General features: G+C 36.4%; 1 protein-coding gene across 20 annotated transcripts in view; it reads left to right on the top strand.

Moving 5' to 3' along the window:
• Window positions 1-19,088, top strand: part of LOC125655562 (plexin-B-like) — a 76,647-nt gene extending 57,559 nt beyond the window's left edge. For 10 of the 20 annotated variants that reach the window (XM_056143857.1, XM_056143871.1, XM_056143860.1 and 7 more), the window contains 19 exons: window positions 713-849; window positions 3,659-3,820; window positions 4,027-4,126; window positions 4,216-4,563; window positions 5,516-5,689; window positions 6,494-6,734; window positions 7,228-7,370; window positions 8,365-8,498; window positions 9,211-9,270; window positions 10,317-10,391; window positions 10,875-11,094; window positions 12,126-12,276; window positions 12,433-12,597; window positions 13,704-13,876; window positions 14,622-14,779; window positions 15,110-15,257; window positions 16,232-16,372; window positions 16,536-16,610; window positions 16,746-19,088. In XM_056143857.1, coding sequence (XP_055999832.1) covers window positions 713-849; window positions 3,659-3,820; window positions 4,027-4,126; window positions 4,216-4,563; window positions 5,516-5,689; window positions 6,494-6,734; window positions 7,228-7,370; window positions 8,365-8,498; window positions 9,211-9,270; window positions 10,317-10,391; window positions 10,875-11,094; window positions 12,126-12,276; window positions 12,433-12,597; window positions 13,704-13,876; window positions 14,622-14,779; window positions 15,110-15,257; window positions 16,232-16,372; window positions 16,536-16,610; window positions 16,746-16,862 — 2,922 coding nt within the window. In that variant the 3' untranslated portion in view covers window positions 16,863-19,088. The remainder of the gene's footprint in view (window positions 1-712; window positions 850-3,658; window positions 3,821-4,026; window positions 4,127-4,215; window positions 4,564-5,515; window positions 5,690-6,493; window positions 6,735-7,227; window positions 7,371-8,364; window positions 8,499-9,210; window positions 9,271-10,316; window positions 10,392-10,874; window positions 11,095-12,125; window positions 12,277-12,432; window positions 12,598-13,703; window positions 13,877-14,621; window positions 14,780-15,109; window positions 15,258-16,231; window positions 16,373-16,535; window positions 16,611-16,745) is intronic. The other 10 variants (XM_056143863.1, XM_056143872.1, XM_056143864.1 and 7 more) reach the window with 3 other exon arrangements.
• The last annotated feature ends 2,746 nt before the right edge of the window (window positions 19,089-21,834 follow it).

Raw genomic sequence — 21,834 nt, 5'->3', positions numbered from 1 at the left:
CACGTACACATGTATATAAAATGTATAGGTTTATTTAACATCTGTCTTTGGGAAGAGGCCTGGAATATACAAATTGCAAATGTATTTTAACGACACTCGAAATGAATGTATAAAAAAATAGCTGAAACAGTCGTGACAATTTTTTATTCAGTTTCAATGAGTTTAATTGAGCAATGAATCATAAAATTTTATTAATCAATATTCCATGACGATACGGTTTTTGCATATTTTTCTTTTATTTCCGAAATTAAATTTAAAAAATTCATTTGTTTCCATTTCAAAGTGTTCATAAGCCATTGATCTAATAAGTAAAAATAAAATTTACCGTGTCGTACATGAGCAATCATTTTAAAATGAATCATTATCATTTCTTTCTCAACCTTTTTTTGATATCTAGAATACTGCCATTATATTGAAACTATTTGAACCAAATAATACTGAAAAAATCAAAGCATGCAGGCCATGCCTACGGTTTCGTGCAGACCGTTCACAAAGCACGCAAGCAACGCCTACAAAGTGGTCAGCATTTCGTGCAATTCATTCACCGTTCGATGCAGACCGTTCACCGTTCCGTGCTAACCGTTCACCATTCCGTGCAAGAATCGTTTCGTACCGTTCTGTGCAAGTGGTGTAGTAGTACGCTTCAGGGTCTGTAGTTATGAATTTTGACAGCTGTGGAGTTTTTGTCTTACACTAGTGATGAATTTGACAGATTCCTGAAGTCGGCAGTATTTCTCCAAATTTTGCGGCGGAGTCTGGTGGTAGAACCATATACCTGAGGGGAAATAACCTTAACATTGGGAATGGCGTCCAGGTGACCATTGACAACAACACGTGCCTCGTTACCAGGTCAGCATCCAGCTCAGCATGTTCGGATTTAGTATGATTTCCAAATAAGAACTTAAAGAATAGATTTATTATGATTTCCAGACATTAAAAACTTCACAAGATCTTAAGGAATAGATTTATTATGATTTCCAGACATTAAAAACTTCACAAGAACTTAAGGAATAGGTTTATTATGATTTACAGACATTAAAAACTTCACAAGAAACTTTTAAAAGAAATAGGTTTATTATGATTTCCAGACATTAAAAACTTCACAAGAACTTAAGGATTAGATTTATTTTGATTTCCAGACATTAGAAATTTCACAACAACTTAAGGAATAGGTTTATTATGATTTCCAGACATTAAAAACTTCACAAAGAACTTAAGGAATAGGTTTGGTTTATGACAGTTAGCTAACATATGTTATGGTATTCTTATAAGAGAACTCGTACTGAAGATTCTTTTGGTGCTGTTGTGTGCTACATTTATGCCGTACTATATACCGAAGATTTGCTCTGTAATTTATGGGGGAGGGGGGTGGGGGCTTGTTATACCCCCCGAACAAAGTTCGGGGGGGTATATAGGAATCACTCTGTCTGTCCGTCCGTCCATCTGTCTGTCTGTGCAGATTTGTGTCCGGGCCATAACTTCTTTGTTCTTTGACTTAGGCATACCATATTTGGCACACAGGTAGATCACCATGAGATGATGTGTCAAGTACCTTCATGACCTCTATATGACCTTGACCCTTGACCTCAAGGTCAAAATTAAAAGGTTTTTTACAATGGATTCGTGTCCGGGCCATAACTTCTTTGTTCTTTGACATAGGCATACCATATTTGACACATGATTGTAACACCATGAGACAATGTGTCATGTACCTTCATGAACTCCATATGACCTTGACCTCAAGGTCAAAATTAAAGGTTTTTACAATGGATTCGTGTCCGGGCCATAACTTCTTTGTTCTTTGACATAGGCATACCATATTTGACACATGAGTGTATCACCATGAGACAATGTGTTAAGTACCTTCATGACCTCCATATGACCTTGACCTCAAGGTCAAAATTAAAGGTTTTTAGCTCACCTGAACCGAAGGTTCAAGTGAGCTATTCTGATCACATTTTGTCCGGCGTCCGTCTGTCTGTCCGTCTGTCTATAAACTTTTCACATTTTCGACTTCTTCTCCAGAACCACTGGGCCAATTTCAACCTAACTTGGCCAAAAGCATCCTTGGGTGAAGGGCTTTCAAGTTTGTACAAATGAAGGGCCATGTCCCTTTCAAAGGGGAGATAATCACAAAAATGCAAAAATAGGGTGGGGTCATTTAAAAATCTTCTTCTCAAGAACCACTGGGCCAGAAGAGCTGAAATTTACCTGAAAGCTTCCTGACATATTGCAGATTCAAGTTTGTTCAAATCATGGCCCCCGGGGATAAGATGGAGCCCAAAGGGGGGGGGGGGATCAAAGTTTTACACACAAATATATAGGGAAAAACTTTAAAAAATCTTCTTCTCAAGAACCACTAAGCCAGAAAAGCTGAGATTTACATGAAAGCTTCCTGACATAATGCAGATTCAAGTTTGTTCAAATCATGGGCTCCGGGGGTTGGATGGGGCCACAATAGGGGATCAAAGTTTTACATACAAATATGTAGGAAAAATCTTCTTCTCAAGAACCACTGAGCCAGAAAAGCTGATTTTTACATGAAAACTTTCTGACGTAGTGCAGATTCAAGTTTCTTCAAATCATGGGCTCCGGGGGTAGGATGGGGCCACAAGGGGGATCAAGGGATCAAAGTTTTACATACAAATATATAGTTAAAATCTTTTTCTCAATAACCACTGAGTCAGAAAAGCTGATATTTACAAGAAAACTTTCTGACATAGTGCAGATTCAAGTTTGTTCAAATCATGGTCCCTGGGGGGTAGGATGGGGCCACAAGTGGGGGGAGGGGTCAAAGTTTTACATACAAATATAGAAAAAAGCTTTAAAAGAACCATTGGGCCAAAGAAGTTGACATTTACATGAAAGCTTTCTGACATAGTGTAGATTCAAGTTTGCAAAGGGTAGTTTGGGCCATAATAGGGACCAAGGTTTTACATGCAAATATATATGGAAAGTCTTCAGATATGGGCCAAGGTGACTCAGGTGAGTGATGTGGCCCATGGGCCTCTTGTTACAATGGCTTCGTGTCCGGGCCATGACTTCTTTGTTCTTTGACATAGGCATATCATATTTGACACATGAGTTTATCACCATGAGATGATGTGTCAAGTACCTTCATGACCTGTATATGACCTTGAACTTTGACCTCAAGGTCAAAATTGATTATAGGGTTTTGACATAGTCATACCATAAGACATGGGTGTATCACCATGAGACTATGTGTCATGTACATTCATGACCTCTTTATGACCTTGACCTTTGATCTCAAGGTCAAAATTATAGGTTTATGCCATTTGTGGATTTGTGTTCGGACTATATCTTCCATTTTCTTCTACAAATGCATACCATATTTTTACACTCAGGAAAGAGGTAATTTATACCTATTAACAACACCCTTTGGGAGATTGGGGTAAGCGGGGGGTATTCTTAGTGAGCATTGCTCACAGTACATCTTGTTTTGATCTGATTTCACATGCTTTAAAATCCATGTTTTTATGTCCATCCTAATGTTTAAATGTTATAACTAGATTATGTTAAATGTCATAGTTTCAGCCTGGTGCGAAGAAAAGAAAAAATTAAACTGAAACTTGACCAAGGCTGTGTACAGTTTGTAAATGAAATGCAAGTTTGAAAAACTAAAACTTTCTTTTTACAGTAACCAAGATTCAGTTATATCCTGTGTTGTCCCTGGTGGTGCAGGTGTTGTCAAGGTCAAAGTTCATATCGATGGTAACGTCGTGGAAACAGAGGGCGGTAATTTTTCCTACGTGGAGGACCCTACTGTGTTGAATATTGATCCTCTGAAGGCCTTTGAAAGGTAAAAGTTTGTGTTCAATGTTTGGGTTTTATTTATTTACTGGAAGCATCTGGGGAGGTCCTAATGTGCATGTGTCATTCTCAACATGATAGGGAAAACTATATACAGTGAGATGTGTCTGTTGAGTATTGGGGTAGTCATCTTTTTGCAGAGATTCCTTTCATAATTCTAAGATGCATGTAAATTCAACCTTTCCATGTTTTTAGCGGCGGAAGAAAGCTGACTGTCGTTGGAAATAATTTTGATGCTATAGACAGGGCCTACATGTTTGCTGTTTTCAGCGATGGATCTCGTTCCAAAAATGAGGTTGGAAGATAGTTTTCAAACATTATTTTACTATTGTGTTTCAGTCATTTGAAACAAAAACATGCTGGAAATCACATCTTGCATTTTAGAACTGCACAATCCAAAACAGCACTATCATGCATTGTCCTTCTCCTGCCCTCAAGACACAAACAACAGCCATTGACACAGAAGGTGAAGAAACCATTCGAACCAAGAGGGTGGCCCTAAGACAGAGAGCACAAACGGCGCCATTCTTCTTGAAACGAAGAAGGAGACAAGCAGTCTCCTATTCTGCCCAGTTGGGTTTCTATATGGACAATGTGGCTTCAGTCCAGAATCTCAGTGGAATTCCAGGTCTTGCAGTCACCCTGTTTTATTCAAGAGACCCAGTTATTTATGATTTTGAGGAGAGCAATAAAATAAAGATATACAATCCAGGCATCGTTTTGGACATCAAGGTATGGATGTTAAAGAAGATGCATCATCATAGCTAATTTTATGCAGTTTTTAGCTCACCTGAGCTGAAAGCTCAAGTGAACTTTTCTTATCGCCTGTTGTCCATCTGTCTGTAAACTTTTCACAATTTTGACTTCTTTTCCAGAACCACTGGGCCAATTTCAATTAAACCTTGCAAAATGCATCCTTGGGTGAAGGGCTTTCTAATTTGTTCTAATGAAGGACCATGCACCCTTCAATTGGGAGATAATCACAAAAATGCAAAAATTGAGTGTGGTCATTTAAAAATCTTCTTCTCAAGAACCACTGAGCCAGAAGAGCTAAGATTTACATGACAGTTTCCTGACATAGTGCAGATTCAAATTTGTAAAAATCATGGCCCCCGGGGTAGGTTGGGGCCACAATAGGGATCAAAGTTTTACATGCGAATGATAGGGAAAATCCTTAGATATGGGCCAAGGTGATTCAGGTGAGCGATGTGGCCCATGGGCTTCATGTTCATTCTTTTACCATTTCTTTCCACTCATGTTTGAAACTTCCGTTATTACTGATGTAGTACATTTACATGTAATTATGATGATTTGTGAAATTCGAAACAAACTATACAAGTTTTATGTTATGTCTTAGATGTAAATCAAAACTTCTAGATTTTGGATATTTTTGACTATGTTGTTTTGGAGTATCACCCGAGTATTACAAGTATGTACTTGTATGTGTGTTGTGTTTGTTTTGTTACAGAGAATTTAATTGGATGAACCAGACATATTATATCAATGTGTTTGTTTTATGAAAGTAGATTGGATATACCAGACATATATTAATGTGTTTGTTATTGTTACAAGAAAGTCGATTGGATGAACCAGACATATATTAATGTGTTTGTTTTTGTTACAGGGAAGTCAGTTGGATGAACCAGACATACATTGTAGATTAATGTGTTTGTTTTTGTTACAGGGAAGTCGATTGGATGAAGCAGCCAATAAGGATGATGTTAAGGTGTTTGTTGGTGTGGACCAATGTAATGTAACCAGTGTGAGCTCAGAAAATATATACTGCACACCGCCCACTAATCAGCCCCATTTGCGGGATGACGGAAAACAACGAACAGATGGAATTCCACGAGTGTTTGTATGTTTTGTATGCTATCCAATAAAACTTCCTGTCGGTCATAAATAGATACATACTAGATTGGGACAAGATTTGTAAAGACTGTTTATGGCTTTTGTTTAAAATGAAATCAGAGTAATGCTCTATCTATTGTGTATGTTAAATTAAGTCAAATAATTACTCTATCAGGTTGTGTATGTTAAGTTAAGTCAAATAATGACTCTATGAGGTTGTGTATTTAAAATTAAGTCAAATAAATTATCAGGTTATGGGTGTTAAATTAAGTCAAATAATTACTCTATCAGGTTGTGGATGTTAAATTAAGTCAAATAATTACTCTATCAGGTTATGGGTGTTAAATTAAGTCAAATAATTACTCTATCAGGTTGTGGATGTTAAATTAAGTCAAATAATTACTCTATCAGGTTGTGTATGTTAAATTAAGTCAAATAATTACTCTATCAGGTTGTGTATGTTAAATTAAGTCAAATAATTACTCTATCAGGTTATGGATGTTAAATTAAGTCAAATAATTACTCTATCAGGTTATGGATATTAAATTAAGTCAAATAATTACTCTATCAGGTTATGGATGTTAAATTAAGTCAAATAATTACTCTATCAGGTTGTGTATGTTAAATTAAGTCAAATAATTACTCTATCAGGTTGTGTATGTTAAATTAAGTCAAATAATTACTCTATCAGGTTATGGATGTTAAATTAAGTCAAATAATTACTCTATCAGGTTATGGATATTAAATTAAGTCAAATAATTACTCTATCAGGTTATGGATATTAAATTAAGTCAAATAATTACTCTATCAGGTTGTGTATGGTAACCTGGAGAAAGTGGTGGGGTTTCTGAGGTATAAAGAATCGGAAGAACCCAACCTAATGGCGTACATCGTGCCCGCTGTACTGGGCTTCGCGGGGGTAATCATCATCATTGTGGTGGTGGTGTGCCTGAAATACCGCAAGCAACAGAAAAATGCTGAACGTGAATACAAGGCCATACAGGTTCAGCTGGACAATCTAGAGAGCACTGTCAGAAACGAATGTAAACAAGGTGCGTGTTTGAATCCAGCATGTGTATCCTATATGTATTGATAAAATGATTTGACTCCATATTTTATTCTTTTGATCTTCTACATGTAGATAGATTAAATACAGTAGCTGTAAATTTCTCATTTTACGTGAGTACTTAATATGGCGAAATGACTCGTGTGCGTTAAATCGCTAAAACATGAATTCGCATATCGTCTGTTGATCAAAAGTTCTTGCATGTATTAAGTTTTAGCTACAGAAAATTAAAACTGAGTAATTTTATTTCGGGTGTGATGCCTCTGATTCTCGTGAAATTACGTGATGATAAATTCCTCGCGTATATTTAGGAATCTACAGTATTCTCGTACAGTGCAGCCGTATCACTTTTATCTCTGTGTTCATGTTTTATTTGAAATGAAACTTCATGTATCATACTGCAATGTTGCCATTTTAAGTGTGAATTGCCTGCCCTTTAGAAATAAAGTGCTGTACAGTGTAGTTTTGTGGCTTTTCAGCCTTTGCCGAGTTACAGACAGATATGACAGACCTCACGACGGATTTGGAGGGCAGTAAGAAGCCGTACCATGACTACGACGAGTATACGTTCAGAGTTCTCTTCCCTGGGATGATGGACCACATCATACTGCAGCCTGCACAGGTAGTTAATACATGTCCTTGTGATTAAAAAACCTCGGTGAAAACCTACTAACAAGAGACGCATCCCGTAGGGCTGAAATGATACGCCCCCTTCACTATACGATACATATTGCAATATTTATGCCACGATTCAATATTTTCAATACGATACAGTTTACAGAAGAAACTTTGAAACTTCTTTGAAGAAAAATTTAATTACGAAGATTCACTGTCACAATTTTAAAAGCAAAATGTTTCCAAACCACGGAACAGTAAGATGCCTGTTTGCTCTGTAGTTTAAACTGATTACGGTCATTATTGTTTTTGTCACTACAGGCTCGAGTCTAACAATAGTCTCACTGTTATCGGACACCATATTGTCCCACATGCATGTAAAAATAATAAGTACAGGTCAAGCCCAATATATTTTACGGAATCCGATTTTAAAAAACATATCAAACTGAAGAATCAAAGAGGCATTGAATCAAACATTGAATTGAGCGTTTATATTGAACTATTGATATACAGGTGAATCGTTTCAGCCCTAGCAACTTGGAGAATCAGTATTTACTGCTTGTCCAAGTTTAACGTTACTGATAACCGAGTTACATTGTAAGTGTTATTGCTAACAAAAGAAACTTACCTTGGAGAATCGGTATTCAGTGCTTGTCCGAGTTAAGTGTTGCTGTTAATCAAACTTTTTAATCAGTTTTCTCTACTCCACCGTGGTGGGACTGACGTGTTCACCCTGACTTAACAGTCACCAGTTGTTGCTTCAGTTATAGACTTTAACGATTGAAAACTTTAGACTGAGAACAAGCAACAGCAACACTAAATCCAGACAAACACTAATTAGTATTCATCCGACGATCATTAATTCAAACACACAATGCACTTATTTTGGAGATGAATTGTTCTACGTTTGGGCTGAGTGTAATTTGTACATGTACAGTGTAGATGGAATTCATTTTTGAACACTTCCTACCTACCCCTCTTAAAAATATTGACATTTTAAGCAGAGAAACGGGAATACAGATAGACACCCTGATGTAGCCATTTCTCACTTCCGTCAGCTGCTGAACAACAAGCAGTTCCTTCTGATGTTTATTAGAACGCTGGAGAAACAGAAGACATTCAGCATAAGAGACAGGTAAATTCATTGGTGGGTGTGAGCAGGTTGAAGTTTATTGGTGAGTGTGAGCAGGTTGAAGGTTATTGGTGGATTTGAGTTGGTTGAAGTTCATTGGTGAGTGTGAGCAGGTTGAAGTTTATTGGTGAGTGTGAGCAGGTTGAAGGTTATTGGTGAATGTGAGCAGGTTGAAGTTTATTGGTGGATTTGAGTTGGTTGAAGTTCATTGGTGAGTGTGAGCAGGTTGAAGTTCATGTTTAAAACCTTCACCCGAATTGAGGAAGCTTTCGTTCAGCTGAGAGGAATAATTATTACATGTATGTAGAAACATTTTAATTAATGCAAGATTTGCTAAATGTTTGTCGGAAAATAAGATTGAGGAATTACTTTAACTATACTTTGTAGAATGTATGCAGTTGCTTTAACTATACTTCTAGAACGTGTGGTGAATATTTATTAACAGAGGGCATACATCTGTGAATCTAAATTTAATTTATCGCTGTAAAAGCTGCAATATCCTTTCATCTTTTAAATGTGAAATACTGCAGATTCCTTGATCATCAGAGTTTAGCTCATAATTTTACATTCTGATGATTTAACAATGAGGCAACGATTCCGCCAAATCAAGAACTTGTGTAATACAAGCAATCTACGGAAACCTCAGATGTAATGCCTTCTGTTCAAAGACTTGAGTTGTCTTTCGATCATTCATGTGACTTTGTTTGAATTTCAGAGCCAATGTTGCATCCTTGTTACTGATCCTCTTCCAGAATAACATGGAGTACATTACACAGTGAGTATTGAAAGTCCTCCACACTTGTATCCAGGATAGAGACTCTCGTAGATCTCTGTAGTATTGAAAGGCCTCCACACTTGTATCCAGGATAGAGACTCTCATAGATCTCTGTAGTAGTGAAAGTCCTCCACACTCGTATCCAGGATAGAGACTCTCGTAAATCTCTGTAGTAGTGAAAGTCCTCCACACTTGTATCCAGGATAGAGACTCTCGTAAATCTCTGTAGTAGTGAAAGTCCTCCACACTTGTATCCAGGATAGGGACTCTCGTAGATCTCTGTAGTAGTGGAAATCCTCCACACTTGTATCCAGGATAGGGACTCTCGTAAATCTCTGTAGTAGTGAAAGTCCTCCACACTCGTATCCAGGATAGAGACTCTTGTAGATCTCTGTAGTATTGAAAGTCCTCCACACTCGTATCCAGGATAGAGACTCTCGTAAATCTCTGTAGTAGTGAAAGTCCTCCACACCCGTATCCAGGATAGAGACTCTCGTAAATCTCTGTAGTAGTGAAAGTCCTCCACACTTGTATCCAGGATAGAGACTCGTAAATCTCTGTAGTATTGAAAGTCCTCCACACTCATATCCAGGATAGAGACTCTCGTAAATCTCTGTAGTATTGAAAGGCCTCCACACTTGCATCCAGGATAGGGACTCTTGTAGATCTCTGTAGTAGTGAAAGTCCTCCACACTCGTTAAATTGCTGTTAATATGATATTTACAGCAATGTATAGCTGTACTGAAAGAGAAGCTACTCTTTTTTTTCTCAGTGACCTAACACGTTTTAGAAATATTTCACAGATGCCGATAAATTCACCTTTTTGTCTGTTATGTTTTCTGTAATACCGGCCTCGTCAATGTGCTCATTTTAAACAATAAACATCACGTCTATCAAATATCAGACTGTGATCTTTTACTCCTCTTGAATTTCATTCCAAAAGTTTGCTGTGTCGTGCCAGAATACGGTCCAAAGTTTGTAAGAATGATATGTCTAAGCGACTCTGGTGACCAATACAACTGATTATCCTTTTGTCTTTGTTTCAGAATTTTGAAAGCATTACTTAATGACCTGATAGAAAAAAGCATAGAGACCAAACGAACAAAGATTATGTTGAGAAGGTATGAAGTCATTAAGGCGTGTGGTTTCAGTGGTGAGGGGGGCAGTAATTGCTGGGGGACAGCACTGAGCATATTTTTCAATTACAGTGGCAAGAATTTTCATTCTGGTAACAGTTGTGATATCTCAACAATTTTGTACAGTGTATAGGAGCAAGTTCGGAACGCTTCAGGAAAAGTTCCGGTATGAACGCTAAACATTGGCGGGATGTGCAATACAAAAATAACTTAAATTGCAGTGCTATAATGTAGCTACGACACTGGGTTCGTTTTGCTTGCTGAAGATTCATTTTCCATGTAAATGATAATATGCTCTTCTGTATAAGCATGTACCATGTGCAGCTGTATATAGATTTCGACCTATTCCAGATTTTAAGCCGCGGTCTAAACTTTTCACTGAGACCACTAGACCACTTTTACAGTTTTTAAATATCATTTTCAATAACCGTGTAGCAGAAGTCATTAGAGCGTGAATTTCTCCTTCAGGACGGAGTCGGTGGTGGAGAAGCTGCTGGCTAACTGGCTGTCGCTGTGTATGTACTGGTATCTCCGGGAGGAGGCAGGATCCTCTCTTTACACACTCTATCAGTCCATAAAAGTACAGGTGGACAAGGGGCCGGTGGACTGCATCACCGGCGAGGCCAGGTACTCGCTGTCACAGGACCGACTCCTCCGCACAGAGAAACAGCTGGAGTACAGCATTCTTGTAAGTGTGAAAAACAACAGAACTGTGGAAGTCGCGTGGGTGTGCTGTATTTAGTGACAGATATGATGACAGCTACAGGTCGTGCTAGTTTCTTGTATTGATGTCTGCTCTAGAATTACATCACATTTAACTGGTATTACACAGATTTATTATATACCCATCAATGTTTCGTTTTTTGATACTGTGGATTTCACAGTGTGATCTGGTTTTCCGGATCACCACACTGTAGTTTTCTGATTCCGTGTCAGTATCCCCATAAACTGATGACATCACAATGCATCAACGCAACGTTTTCTTGTGGAAAATATTGACAGCGTCACAAACAAGACTGTATACACAAAATATAATTTCGCTGTATGTCTGTGTTTTTGATAATTTGAATTACATTTATTATCTTATAGATGTGGATTTAAAAATACGTAAGGGGGTATATAATAAATTTATCATTACTACAGTAACTTGATCAAAAGACTCATTGACAGGCGTGGATCATCAGATTAAACTTGATGCTTCGCGTCTCATCTGATGATCCGCGCCTATCAACCTGACATGATCCTACTCCTAATCTTCGGATCAAGTTACATTAGTAATAATATATATGTATCAATTAGTACATTATATGATATATTTACTATGTGTACAAAGGTATAATCATTGTTCAGTAATATTTTATGAGTAAATGATGATGTACCAGATATGAAAAATTCTTTTAAAACCATCTGAAGTGCAGCGTTCATTTCAAGTGATGACTTGATTTTTTTTAAAGCTGATAACATACAGTCAAACCACGTTATCTCGACTGAGAAAAAACTTTGAGATATCCGAGGATTTGAGACATCAAGGGTAAAATACTTAGAGAATAATACATGGTATTCTAGATATCTGTTCGAGATATCGAAATTCAACTGTATCCAAAAACTGTTTTCTTTTGCAGACATTATTGGTGGAATTTAAGAATAATACATGGTATTCTAGATATCTGTTCGAGATATCGAAATTCAACTGTATCCAAAAACTGTTTTCTTTTGCAGACATTATTGGTGGAATTCAAGGACAAGCCCGTGACTAAATGTCGAGTACTAGACTGTGATACTATAACCCAAGCCAAAGAGAAAATGATTGACACGTTGTGTCGGAATATTCCATACACACAAAGGCCCAGTGCTGCTGATCTGGATCTAGGTCGGTGGAATTTTACAATGTTGAAGTAGAAGGCTGTGACACAATGTAAACTTTGACAATTTGATTTCCTCAGTTTTTAGTTTTCTCTGCATTACAACATCTCGACTTATTTATCATAAAGCACAGCACAAAGAAAAGAGATAATATATTTTGTAGAGTGGACCAAATCTGGAAAAATTTTGTGTGATGAAGATAGTGCTACACCCAAAATAGACGGCTGGAAGCAATTCAATACCCTGAAGTATTACCATGTGGAGGACGGGGCGGAAATGACACTCCTGGAACACCAAAACTGTCGCACTCTGCCACGGTCACCCAACGGTGAGAATCACGGCTTGGTCTTAATCCAAACAGTTTGATTGGTGGTCTGATTTTTATCGGGTTAACAAACTTAAAAACAAATTGTTCTATCTCCTCTGTGGTGGTGGTACCTTGTGTTTGGGTGTGAATGAGCAAGATCTGGCTCTGTGGTGTATCAATCATGATGATCATAGGGCGGTGTTTATGAATAGGAAGACAATTTTTTGTCAGTTTGGGATTCATAATTATTAGTCTCAGGGGGTGTTTGTACATGTGTGTGGATCCAAGACAATGTTGTACACATCCTGTTTGGATCTCATTCTCATACATGCTACAGAGAGGACAGGTACAGAAAGAGGACCACTGGGATATTGGGTTCAATAGGTCACAGTTCAAGGTCATTGGAAGTAATTGTCTCAACATTAAGGATGCAGAGTATGAGAATTATTCCAATTTTCAGTTTTTTACTCGCTAATTAGATGTCAGGTGCCGAGAAAAAGATCCTGTTTTCTTTTATGACATTCTGAGTCAAACGATGATTTGAAAGAACTTACCTCTGATTTCTAAATTGTACAAAAATTACTGGGTATGTTCATTTCAATGTTGACTGGATATACATGTTTATTATGATATCTAAGGGGATGTGTCTGTGTTAATGGGTCTTATGTTTATTATGATATCTAGGGGTGTGTCTGTATTAACGGGTCTTATGTTTATTATGATATCTAGGTGGTGTGTCTGTTAACGGGTCTTATGTTTATTATGATATCTAGGGGGGTGTGTCTGTGTTAATGGGTTTTATGTTTATTATGATATCTAGGGGTGTGTCTGTATTAACGGGTCTTATGTTTATTATGATATCTAGGGGGGTGTGTCTGTGTTAATGGGTCTTATGTTTATTATATCTAGTCTGTTAACGTCCATAGGTAACGTCTTGTTCATGCATGACCATGATTATTTTTATACTGTATGTATTAAAAAGTGTCTTGTTCATGACCATGTTTGTTTGTACATATGTTCAATAGTGTCTTGTTCATGACAATGTTTGTTTGTACATATGTTCAATAGTGTCTTGTTGATGACAGTGACTAAGGTGTCCTGTCTACTTCTATGTTAATGTTTTTTAGGGTCTTTACATTCCTCAGGATTTGCTTTCACAGTGAACAGAGAAGCCCAGCCTATTACCCGCACAGAGAGTGAAGTCGGCTGCAAGTACTGGCATCTGGTCAAGCAGGACGACTTCAATACCGGCATCAAAATTAGCTCAGAGGTCTTTCTGACTCGCCTTCTATCTACCAAGGTAAGGCAGCCATTAAGACAATTTCCTGTGAAGGATTTCCAGAAAGTCACAAATTTCTGTTGGATTTAATTTTGGGTTGTTTTTTTTTTTCATAGGATGAACATGCCCACGAATTCAAATTCTCCCCAAATAAAAGAAAGTGAATTACTGTATAGCGGGTTTTTTCCGCGGGGTTATAATTTTGGCTTATTTTAGCGGTTAGATAGCTTTCCGCCAAAATTTCACTCGCCAAATATGCACCCAATTACGGCTTCACTATTCGAAAGAGAGACAACTCTTCCCTGTCCGCCAAAATGTATTCCGCTAAAATTATAACATACCTTTCAGCCAGCAAATCATCAAATTTTAGACCCGTGGAATAAACCCGGCTATATGGTATATCATTAAAATCAAAGACAAGACACCACAACCATGTCATTACTTTTGAACCTTGACTGCATGAAAATTGTTGCATTCTCTGTACCAATATTTCTAATACAACCATATCAAAAGTTTTTAAGATGCATTATAACTGTAGTTTGTTTATAAATATGTACAATAGTTTTAAAGATATTAAAGAAAATGTGTAAATCTGAATAACCATTAATTTTTTGGTGATTTGGATCCAAGATTTTATGTGGTGGATCTGATTATAGTGAGGATGGAAACACAGCTACTCTGTTTGATCTTACATTGCTGTTAAACTTTATGACTGCTAACATTTGGGTAATAGAATTGTGAATTATTCTTTAATTGTGGTTTGCAGGGTACCCTGAAGAAGTACATAGATGACTTTTTCACCATAATCCTGACAGCCAATGAGAGCATTCCGCCAGTCATCAAGTTTCTGTTTGACTTCCTAGACGAGGCTGCAGAAAGAAACTTTGTGGAACCTGAAGTTGTTTACAACTGGAAGTGCAACAGGTGAGAATCACAAATACTTGTGGCCACTGCAAACAAAATTCAGTCCTAATTTGACACACAGAATAATATTTAGCAATTCTCCTGTTTTTAAAAGTAATTGGACTTATTCTGGACATTTTGTAGTAGGTAAAATAATGCATCAGCTAGATGCAATTTATGTAACATTGTCAGTATGGATTGTAACTTTTGGTATGAGGCAGTTGTTACCCAAATTATAAAAAATGTCAGTCATGTAATGGTAAGCATTTTGCCTCTTTTTATTGCATGGGTAGAGCACAAACATTTAGTTACCATAATCATCAGACATGGTCTGTATCCTTTATTTTACAGCGTCCTGTTGCGCTTTTGGGTGAACATCATTAAGAACCCCGAGTTTGTGTACGACATCAACAAGACCAACATTGTGGATTCTTGTCTCTCTGTTGTTGCTCAAGCCTTCATGGACAGTTGCTCAACCTCTGACCAAAACCTAGGAAAGGTAAGCTCCTATCCTTCTAGACTAAGAAAGGTAAACTCCTCAACTTCCAGGCTAAGAAAATTAAGTCTTTCACTTCTAGACTAAGAAAGGTAAGCCTTTTACTTCTAGGATAAGAAAGGTGAACCTTTTACTTCTAGGCTAAGAAAGGTAAGCCTTTCATGAAACTTCTAGGCTAAGAAAGGTAAACCTTTCACTTCTAGGCTAAGAAAGATAAGTCCTTGACTTCTAGGCTAAGAAAGATAAGCCCCTCACTTTTAGGCTAAGAAAGGTAAGCCCCTCACTTCTAGGCTAAGAAAGATAAGCCCCTCACTTCTAGGCTAAGAAAGATAAGTCCCTCACTTCTAGACTAAGAAAGATAAGTCCTTCACTTCTAGACTAAGAAAGGTAAGCCTCTCACTTCTAGGCTAAGAAAGATAAGTCCTTCACGTCTAGGCTAAGAAAGATAAGCTCCTCATTTCTAGGCTAAGAAAGATAAGTCCCTCACTTCTAGACTAAGAAAGATAAGCCCCTCACTTCTAGACTAAGAAAGATAAGTTCCTCACTTCTAGGCTAAGAAAGATAAGTTCCTCACTTCTAGGCTAAGAATGGTAAATCCCTCACTTTTAGGCTAAGATAAATCCCTCACTTCTAGGCTAAGAAAGGTAAGCCCCTCACTTCTAGGCTAAGAAAGGTAAGTCCTTCTTTTCTAGGCTAAGATAAGTCCCTCACTTCTAGGCTAAGGTAAGCTTACCAGGTAGGTAAGGAAAGGTAAGTTCACCGCCAGCTAGGCTAGAAAGTTGAATACTTCACCAGACACATCAGAAACGTGCTTTCTTCCTCAGTGTTACAATTCACGCCTTCCAATCTACAGAATTATTGAGTACACATTCAGAGTGGTGACCATTTTATGAAGATTTGGATGATTTGTCACACATCCTTTATCTAAAAATGTTACTAAACATCATACTGTGTGTTCATAAAGTGTTGTTTTGCAGGACTCTCCATCCAACAAGCTTTTATTTGCAAAAGACATCCCCCAGTACAAATGTTTGGTGGAAAAGTACTTTCAGGACATCAAGACCATGCCAGCCGTCAGCGACCAAGACATCAGTGCCTATCTCAATGAAGTCTCCCGGGTATGTGTTCACAGCTTTAGAGCCTGTCAATGAAAATACTTTTATTTTCAAAATAACCATTTTGATTTGAAGAAGTGCAGACATGTCTTACTGGATATACAGGAATAGATTAATCGGGCAACCATTACTGTCAATTCCTGATATACATGTTTTTTGTTTACAGATGGCTACGGATCGCTTCACCAAAGAAAATGCTCTTCATGAACTCTACAATTACGTGCACGAGTACAGCAATGCCGTGAGTTCAATGTTATTCTGTGTTCCTTCACGTTTTCCAGCCGTGTTTGATTTGTCTTTGGCAATGAAGTATTTTCACACCCTTTCATTTCTGTATTCAATAACATGATTTATAAACCTGTTATGTTTTCCTCAGATCAATGAAAGTTTGGAGGAGGATCAGACTTCTTCAGCCCAGCAACTTCCTGCCAAACTGGGTCATGTGATCACATCAATGGAGGGACCCTCATCTTCAGGTCCAGCCTATTTGTGACCTTGACCTCTAACCCCAGGGTCAACCAGGCATTTCATCCCCATCATGTAGACTTGTACTTAGTCATGTCGGAGTGCAATATTTAATTATCGTATAATCAACATCTTCCATATTAGATATGTCAAGGTAGAAAAATGAGTTCATCATTTCATGTCCTGATCTATTTTCGAACAATTGCTCATAATGTGTTCAAGACTGATTGTTGATATTTTTTCATGTATTTTTAGGTTACCTGAGTCACGCCGGTGACCTATTGCTATTGGTCTATGTCTGTTGTCGTGTCACGCCGGTGACCTATTGCTGTTGGTCCATGTCTGTAGTCGTGCGTCGCTCATTATCAATCCAACATTTTAAACTTGTTCTTGATAAGTACCCTCCTTCCCCTTCTTTTCAGATTTGATATGAAGCATCTCTGGGACAAGGGGGACATAAATTGTAAATTTCAGGATTCCTCCACCCCTTGGGGCCATAGGGACAGGGCAAAAATTGGCCAGTTTTGAAAAAAAAATCTCTACCACCACACATCTGCGGGGAAGAAAATGAATGTCTTTATTATTTTAAAGAAATTTTCTTTACTTTTGCTGATACTATATCAAAACTAAATGCATAATTATGAAAAGTACCAAAATTGTGAATTTTGCAACCCTAGGTCATGTCCAAAATTGTCTTTTAGTGTTGATATACATATTTTGTCAAGTTTATCATCAGTTTGGGCACTTTCGGGGACATATGTGTTTTACGAAGACATCTTTGTTATACTGCTATTAAGTATTAGAATTTCGCATGGGTGTGCAGAACAGGAAACTTATGATAGATTTGGAGCTAGTACGTGATACTTTGAACTAATACTCAGGTGACCGACAAGGCCTCTTGTTAGTCTCTGTATTAGATAGGTCAATCTTTTGATTGATAATAATTTTTATGATAAACTAATGGCAGTACTAGTCAAGGAATATGTGCTAGATGTTCACACTCTTATCATTTATACAAGCTGTATTGTGTTCTGGATGATGATATTTAAATATTTTATACAAGCCCGTACTCTTTCTTGACCCTGTACATACATGTTTAACTCCCCTTATCCCACCATCTAGAGTACTGTAAACCAACATTTATTCGCGACTCATGTGGTAAACTTGTTTGCAGCGAGTAAATTTTCACAATCTAGCCCATGACAGACATTCAATGACTGGTTCGCAACGAGAAATATTTGCGACAATGAGGTCCTTGCTAATCTCGTGAAATTTTCTTGCACACGAATAAAAGTTGGTTTACAGTAATATCTGTAGTATTCCAAATTAATCCCACCTTCCAAAGCAGAACTTGTAGTATTTGATACATTTAATTTTTATTTCATCAACAATGCAGGAATATCATCTATGCAAAGATTTACCACTGCATATATGAAAGCTTAATGATGAAGGCCAGGCTTTTGAAACAAATATTGATATATTGTATAACAGTGTGCATATAAAATGCAATTCTGTGAGTTTGTAGAATGATGTACATAAAAGAGTGTTTCATCAGGTTATTTGCTTTAAGTCTTTCATTTTTATGGGGAAAAATTTCCTTGCCAAAATTAGCGAGCGTATGCTGTGGGCAGTGATGTACAACTACATCTTGAGAGTTAAATTACAAATTGTATGTGTTGTCAACTGATAGAGAAAAATAAAGTAGGTAATGTTAAACATTCGCAGTGCAGCGGAATTGAAGTGTGAGTTTTGTGTACGAGTTTTCTTTGGTATTTTTTCGTTTCTTTTAATATGGGATAGTATTGCGTATTGTTATATTACATTTAGTATGTCATGTTTTATCTTAGTGCATTATTCATTATCATAGATATTTATATGTTTTCATTTTATACAAATCAAGTGCAATATGGAAGTTTTATAATAGTATTTGATGGCTATGCATTGTAAGCTGTTTGAGTGGAAGTGAATGATTGTGTGAAAAGAGTATTTTTTGAATCTGAATCGGTCACTGGACATTGCATAATGTAAAACAATTTCTGTAGTCCACTGGAGATACTCTGTTATAATGTGAAGTATTCGTATACAGATGAATATTGAATCTACTTTTTTGTTATACTCATTGTTTATAAAACAAACCATTTGACATATGTCATCAATCACCTTGATTAAGGTGCAAAGAGGTCATGTTTGCCTGGTAGATAGAACAAATTATACAAGATATTTTATTTAATAAAATAATGATACAATTTGGAAAGGTGTTATGATTTTACTGTCAATATAATCATAATGGAGATGTAAAAAACAAAATCATTTAATTTTACATGTTACACACTTTTTCATTGGTTGAAAAATTATTGGAATTAAGGAATGAATTTATTATTTTTTTGTTGGATGGAGGTATACCAAGACAAAAAAAAGACGGAAAACTGCATCGTAGTGCATGATGCAAGTTTTCCGTCTTTTTTTCCCCGTAGTATACCTCCATCCAACGAAAAAATCATTCATTCATTCCTTATCATTTAATATTTGAAAGCATTGAGTTTATATGATAAAACACTATATGATTTGAGTTGAATTAACGAGTTATTTCGAAATTCCTAAAACTGAAATTAATCAATACACGTGAATAAAGGTGATGTCTACAGATTTCAGCTTAATGGGTAGTTTACTTATTTTAACCACCTCTGACCTGATAAAAAAAATGCTCAAAAGCGTATTTATGGAGCGCCAAATTAACATAAACTCAATGCGCGCATCAATTGAATTAAATTAATGAGAGCAATAATTGATTTAATGCGCGCATTAATTCAATTATTGCTCTCTTCAATTCAATTGATGCGTGCATTAATTCAATTAATGAGAGCAATAATAGATTTGATGCGCGCATTAATTCAATTATTGCTCTCTTCAATTCTTTTGATGAGAGCATCAATGTAGTGGAAATATTGCTCGCAATAATTAATTTAGAGCTCGGTATAAATAATTTGATGATCTCTTTAATTCAATTGAAGATATCTTTAAATCATTTACAATGCTTTTGTATAAAGAATTAATGCGCACATCAATTCTTTTAAAGAGAGCAACAATTCAATTAAAGATATCATTAATTCAATTGTGGATAAGTTGAATTGAAGATATCTTTAATTATATAGTTGCTCTCTCCAAAAGAGAATTATTGCTCTTTTCAAATGAATTAAAGATATCATTAATTCAATTAAAGAGAACAATAATTGAATTAATGCGCACATTAAATCAAATTATTGCTCTCATCAAATGAATTAATGCGCGCATCAATTTAATTATTGCTCTCATCAATTAATTTAATGCGCGCATTATATCAATTATTGCACCCTTCAATTGAATTGTAGTGCGCATCAATTCAATTGTTGATATCATTAATTCATTTGAAGAGATCATTAATTCAATTAAAGCGAACATCAATTCAACTGAAGAATTAATGCTATCATCAATTCAATTAATGCGCGCAATAATTCAGAATTGAAGAAATCAGTAATTATTTGAGGAGATCTTTAATTCAATTGTTGCGCGCTTAAAATGAATTGATGATATCTTCAAATAATTGAAGATATCTTCAATTATTTGAGTTTATGTTAATTTGGCGCTCCATACATATTGGCGGAACTGTCATGGCTTTTTATTTGAAACAACATTTACCATTAACATGCCACTCGCATGTTCATACCCTATGCGCCGATCTTACCACCTGTAAGCTTTTGGCAGCATAGCATTCACAAATATTCAACAAACTATATCAGAGCTGGGGGATCTGGAGACAACAGTATCCCTCAGCAAATGGTTTTCTGTCAAAATTGCGCCAATTGGATTTCACGCACGAAATCCAACCGCCAACACAGCGGCTGAATTTTGACCATTAGCGTAAAAATTAGCACATATCATTCCATATGGAGAAATTCTTACCATTTGGCTAATTTGCATGCCGCCATCTTGGAATTCGAACTATCAGTCATCACGTAAAGCAATTAATAGAGAAAAATATGTAAAATCACGATTGTAATCTAACCTCTGCATAAACACACGGTTCCAGCATCATACCCCATTCTTCATGTTCGTATCTTTTCAATGAAACAACTTTCAATGTAACTGATACAAAATTCGGAGTTCCATTTATAGTTAAAGTTTTGAATCGAAGAGCCCTATTTAATCCATTATAAGCATTTCAAGAATTTTTGAAAATCACAAAAAGTCCACTTTTTCACTTCAAAAGCAACGGATACAAAATAACGATCACTAATTCCAGCATCGGAAACGAAAAATTGACATGTGTTTTTTCGGAGTCTGTTCACAGATTTATTGAATTATTTTTCAAAAAAGTTCGTTTTTGAATCAAAACCACCGTTTTCGGCATTTTTAGTATTTCGGCAAAGAGACATCTACGGGTAAAATCAAGTTTAGAAAATGCAGTCATTCCCATGTATTCATTTGATGAATAGAAATGGCATGATGTTTTCTGTCCTTGACACTTGTACTGACGTCATGAGGCCCTCTTAAGGTGGGTCCTTAGTCCTGGATTTTTGGGGTTTAGGTAGCATTTTTTTGTTTGGAATCAATAGATTAACATTCAGAGTAATTAGAAAAGGCAAATTAGTTAAGGATTTCCAGATTTATTTTCATTACAGACACTACTGAAGTAATGTACCCCTATGTAGATTTTTATGAAATTCATTGTTATTTTAAAATAAAAAAAACAACAAAAATTTTTAATTGCATTTATTTATCAGGAAACATGTCAATAACTAAAACACATGTCATTTTCAATATGTTCATCAAGTTTTAGTATAATAAGTGCAAAATTATTGAATTAGCCTCATTCTCCAAAATGTTATAAAACAAACAAATATGGACACAATTTTCTTATAGCATAGTTTACATATCATTTTTTCTGTTTATATTAGTAGATGTACATCTGTTATAGTTATTTATGAAAAAAAATCCATACCTTTCCTTAATAATTTCAAATC

This window comes from Ostrea edulis, chromosome 7 (assembly GCF_947568905.1).
Source record: "Ostrea edulis chromosome 7, xbOstEdul1.1, whole genome shotgun sequence".
In the NCBI taxonomy this organism is placed as follows: domain Eukaryota; kingdom Metazoa; phylum Mollusca; class Bivalvia; order Ostreida; family Ostreidae; genus Ostrea; species Ostrea edulis.
The sequence above is the reverse complement of the archived record's forward strand: the minus strand, read 5'-3'. Positions and strand labels throughout refer to the sequence as shown.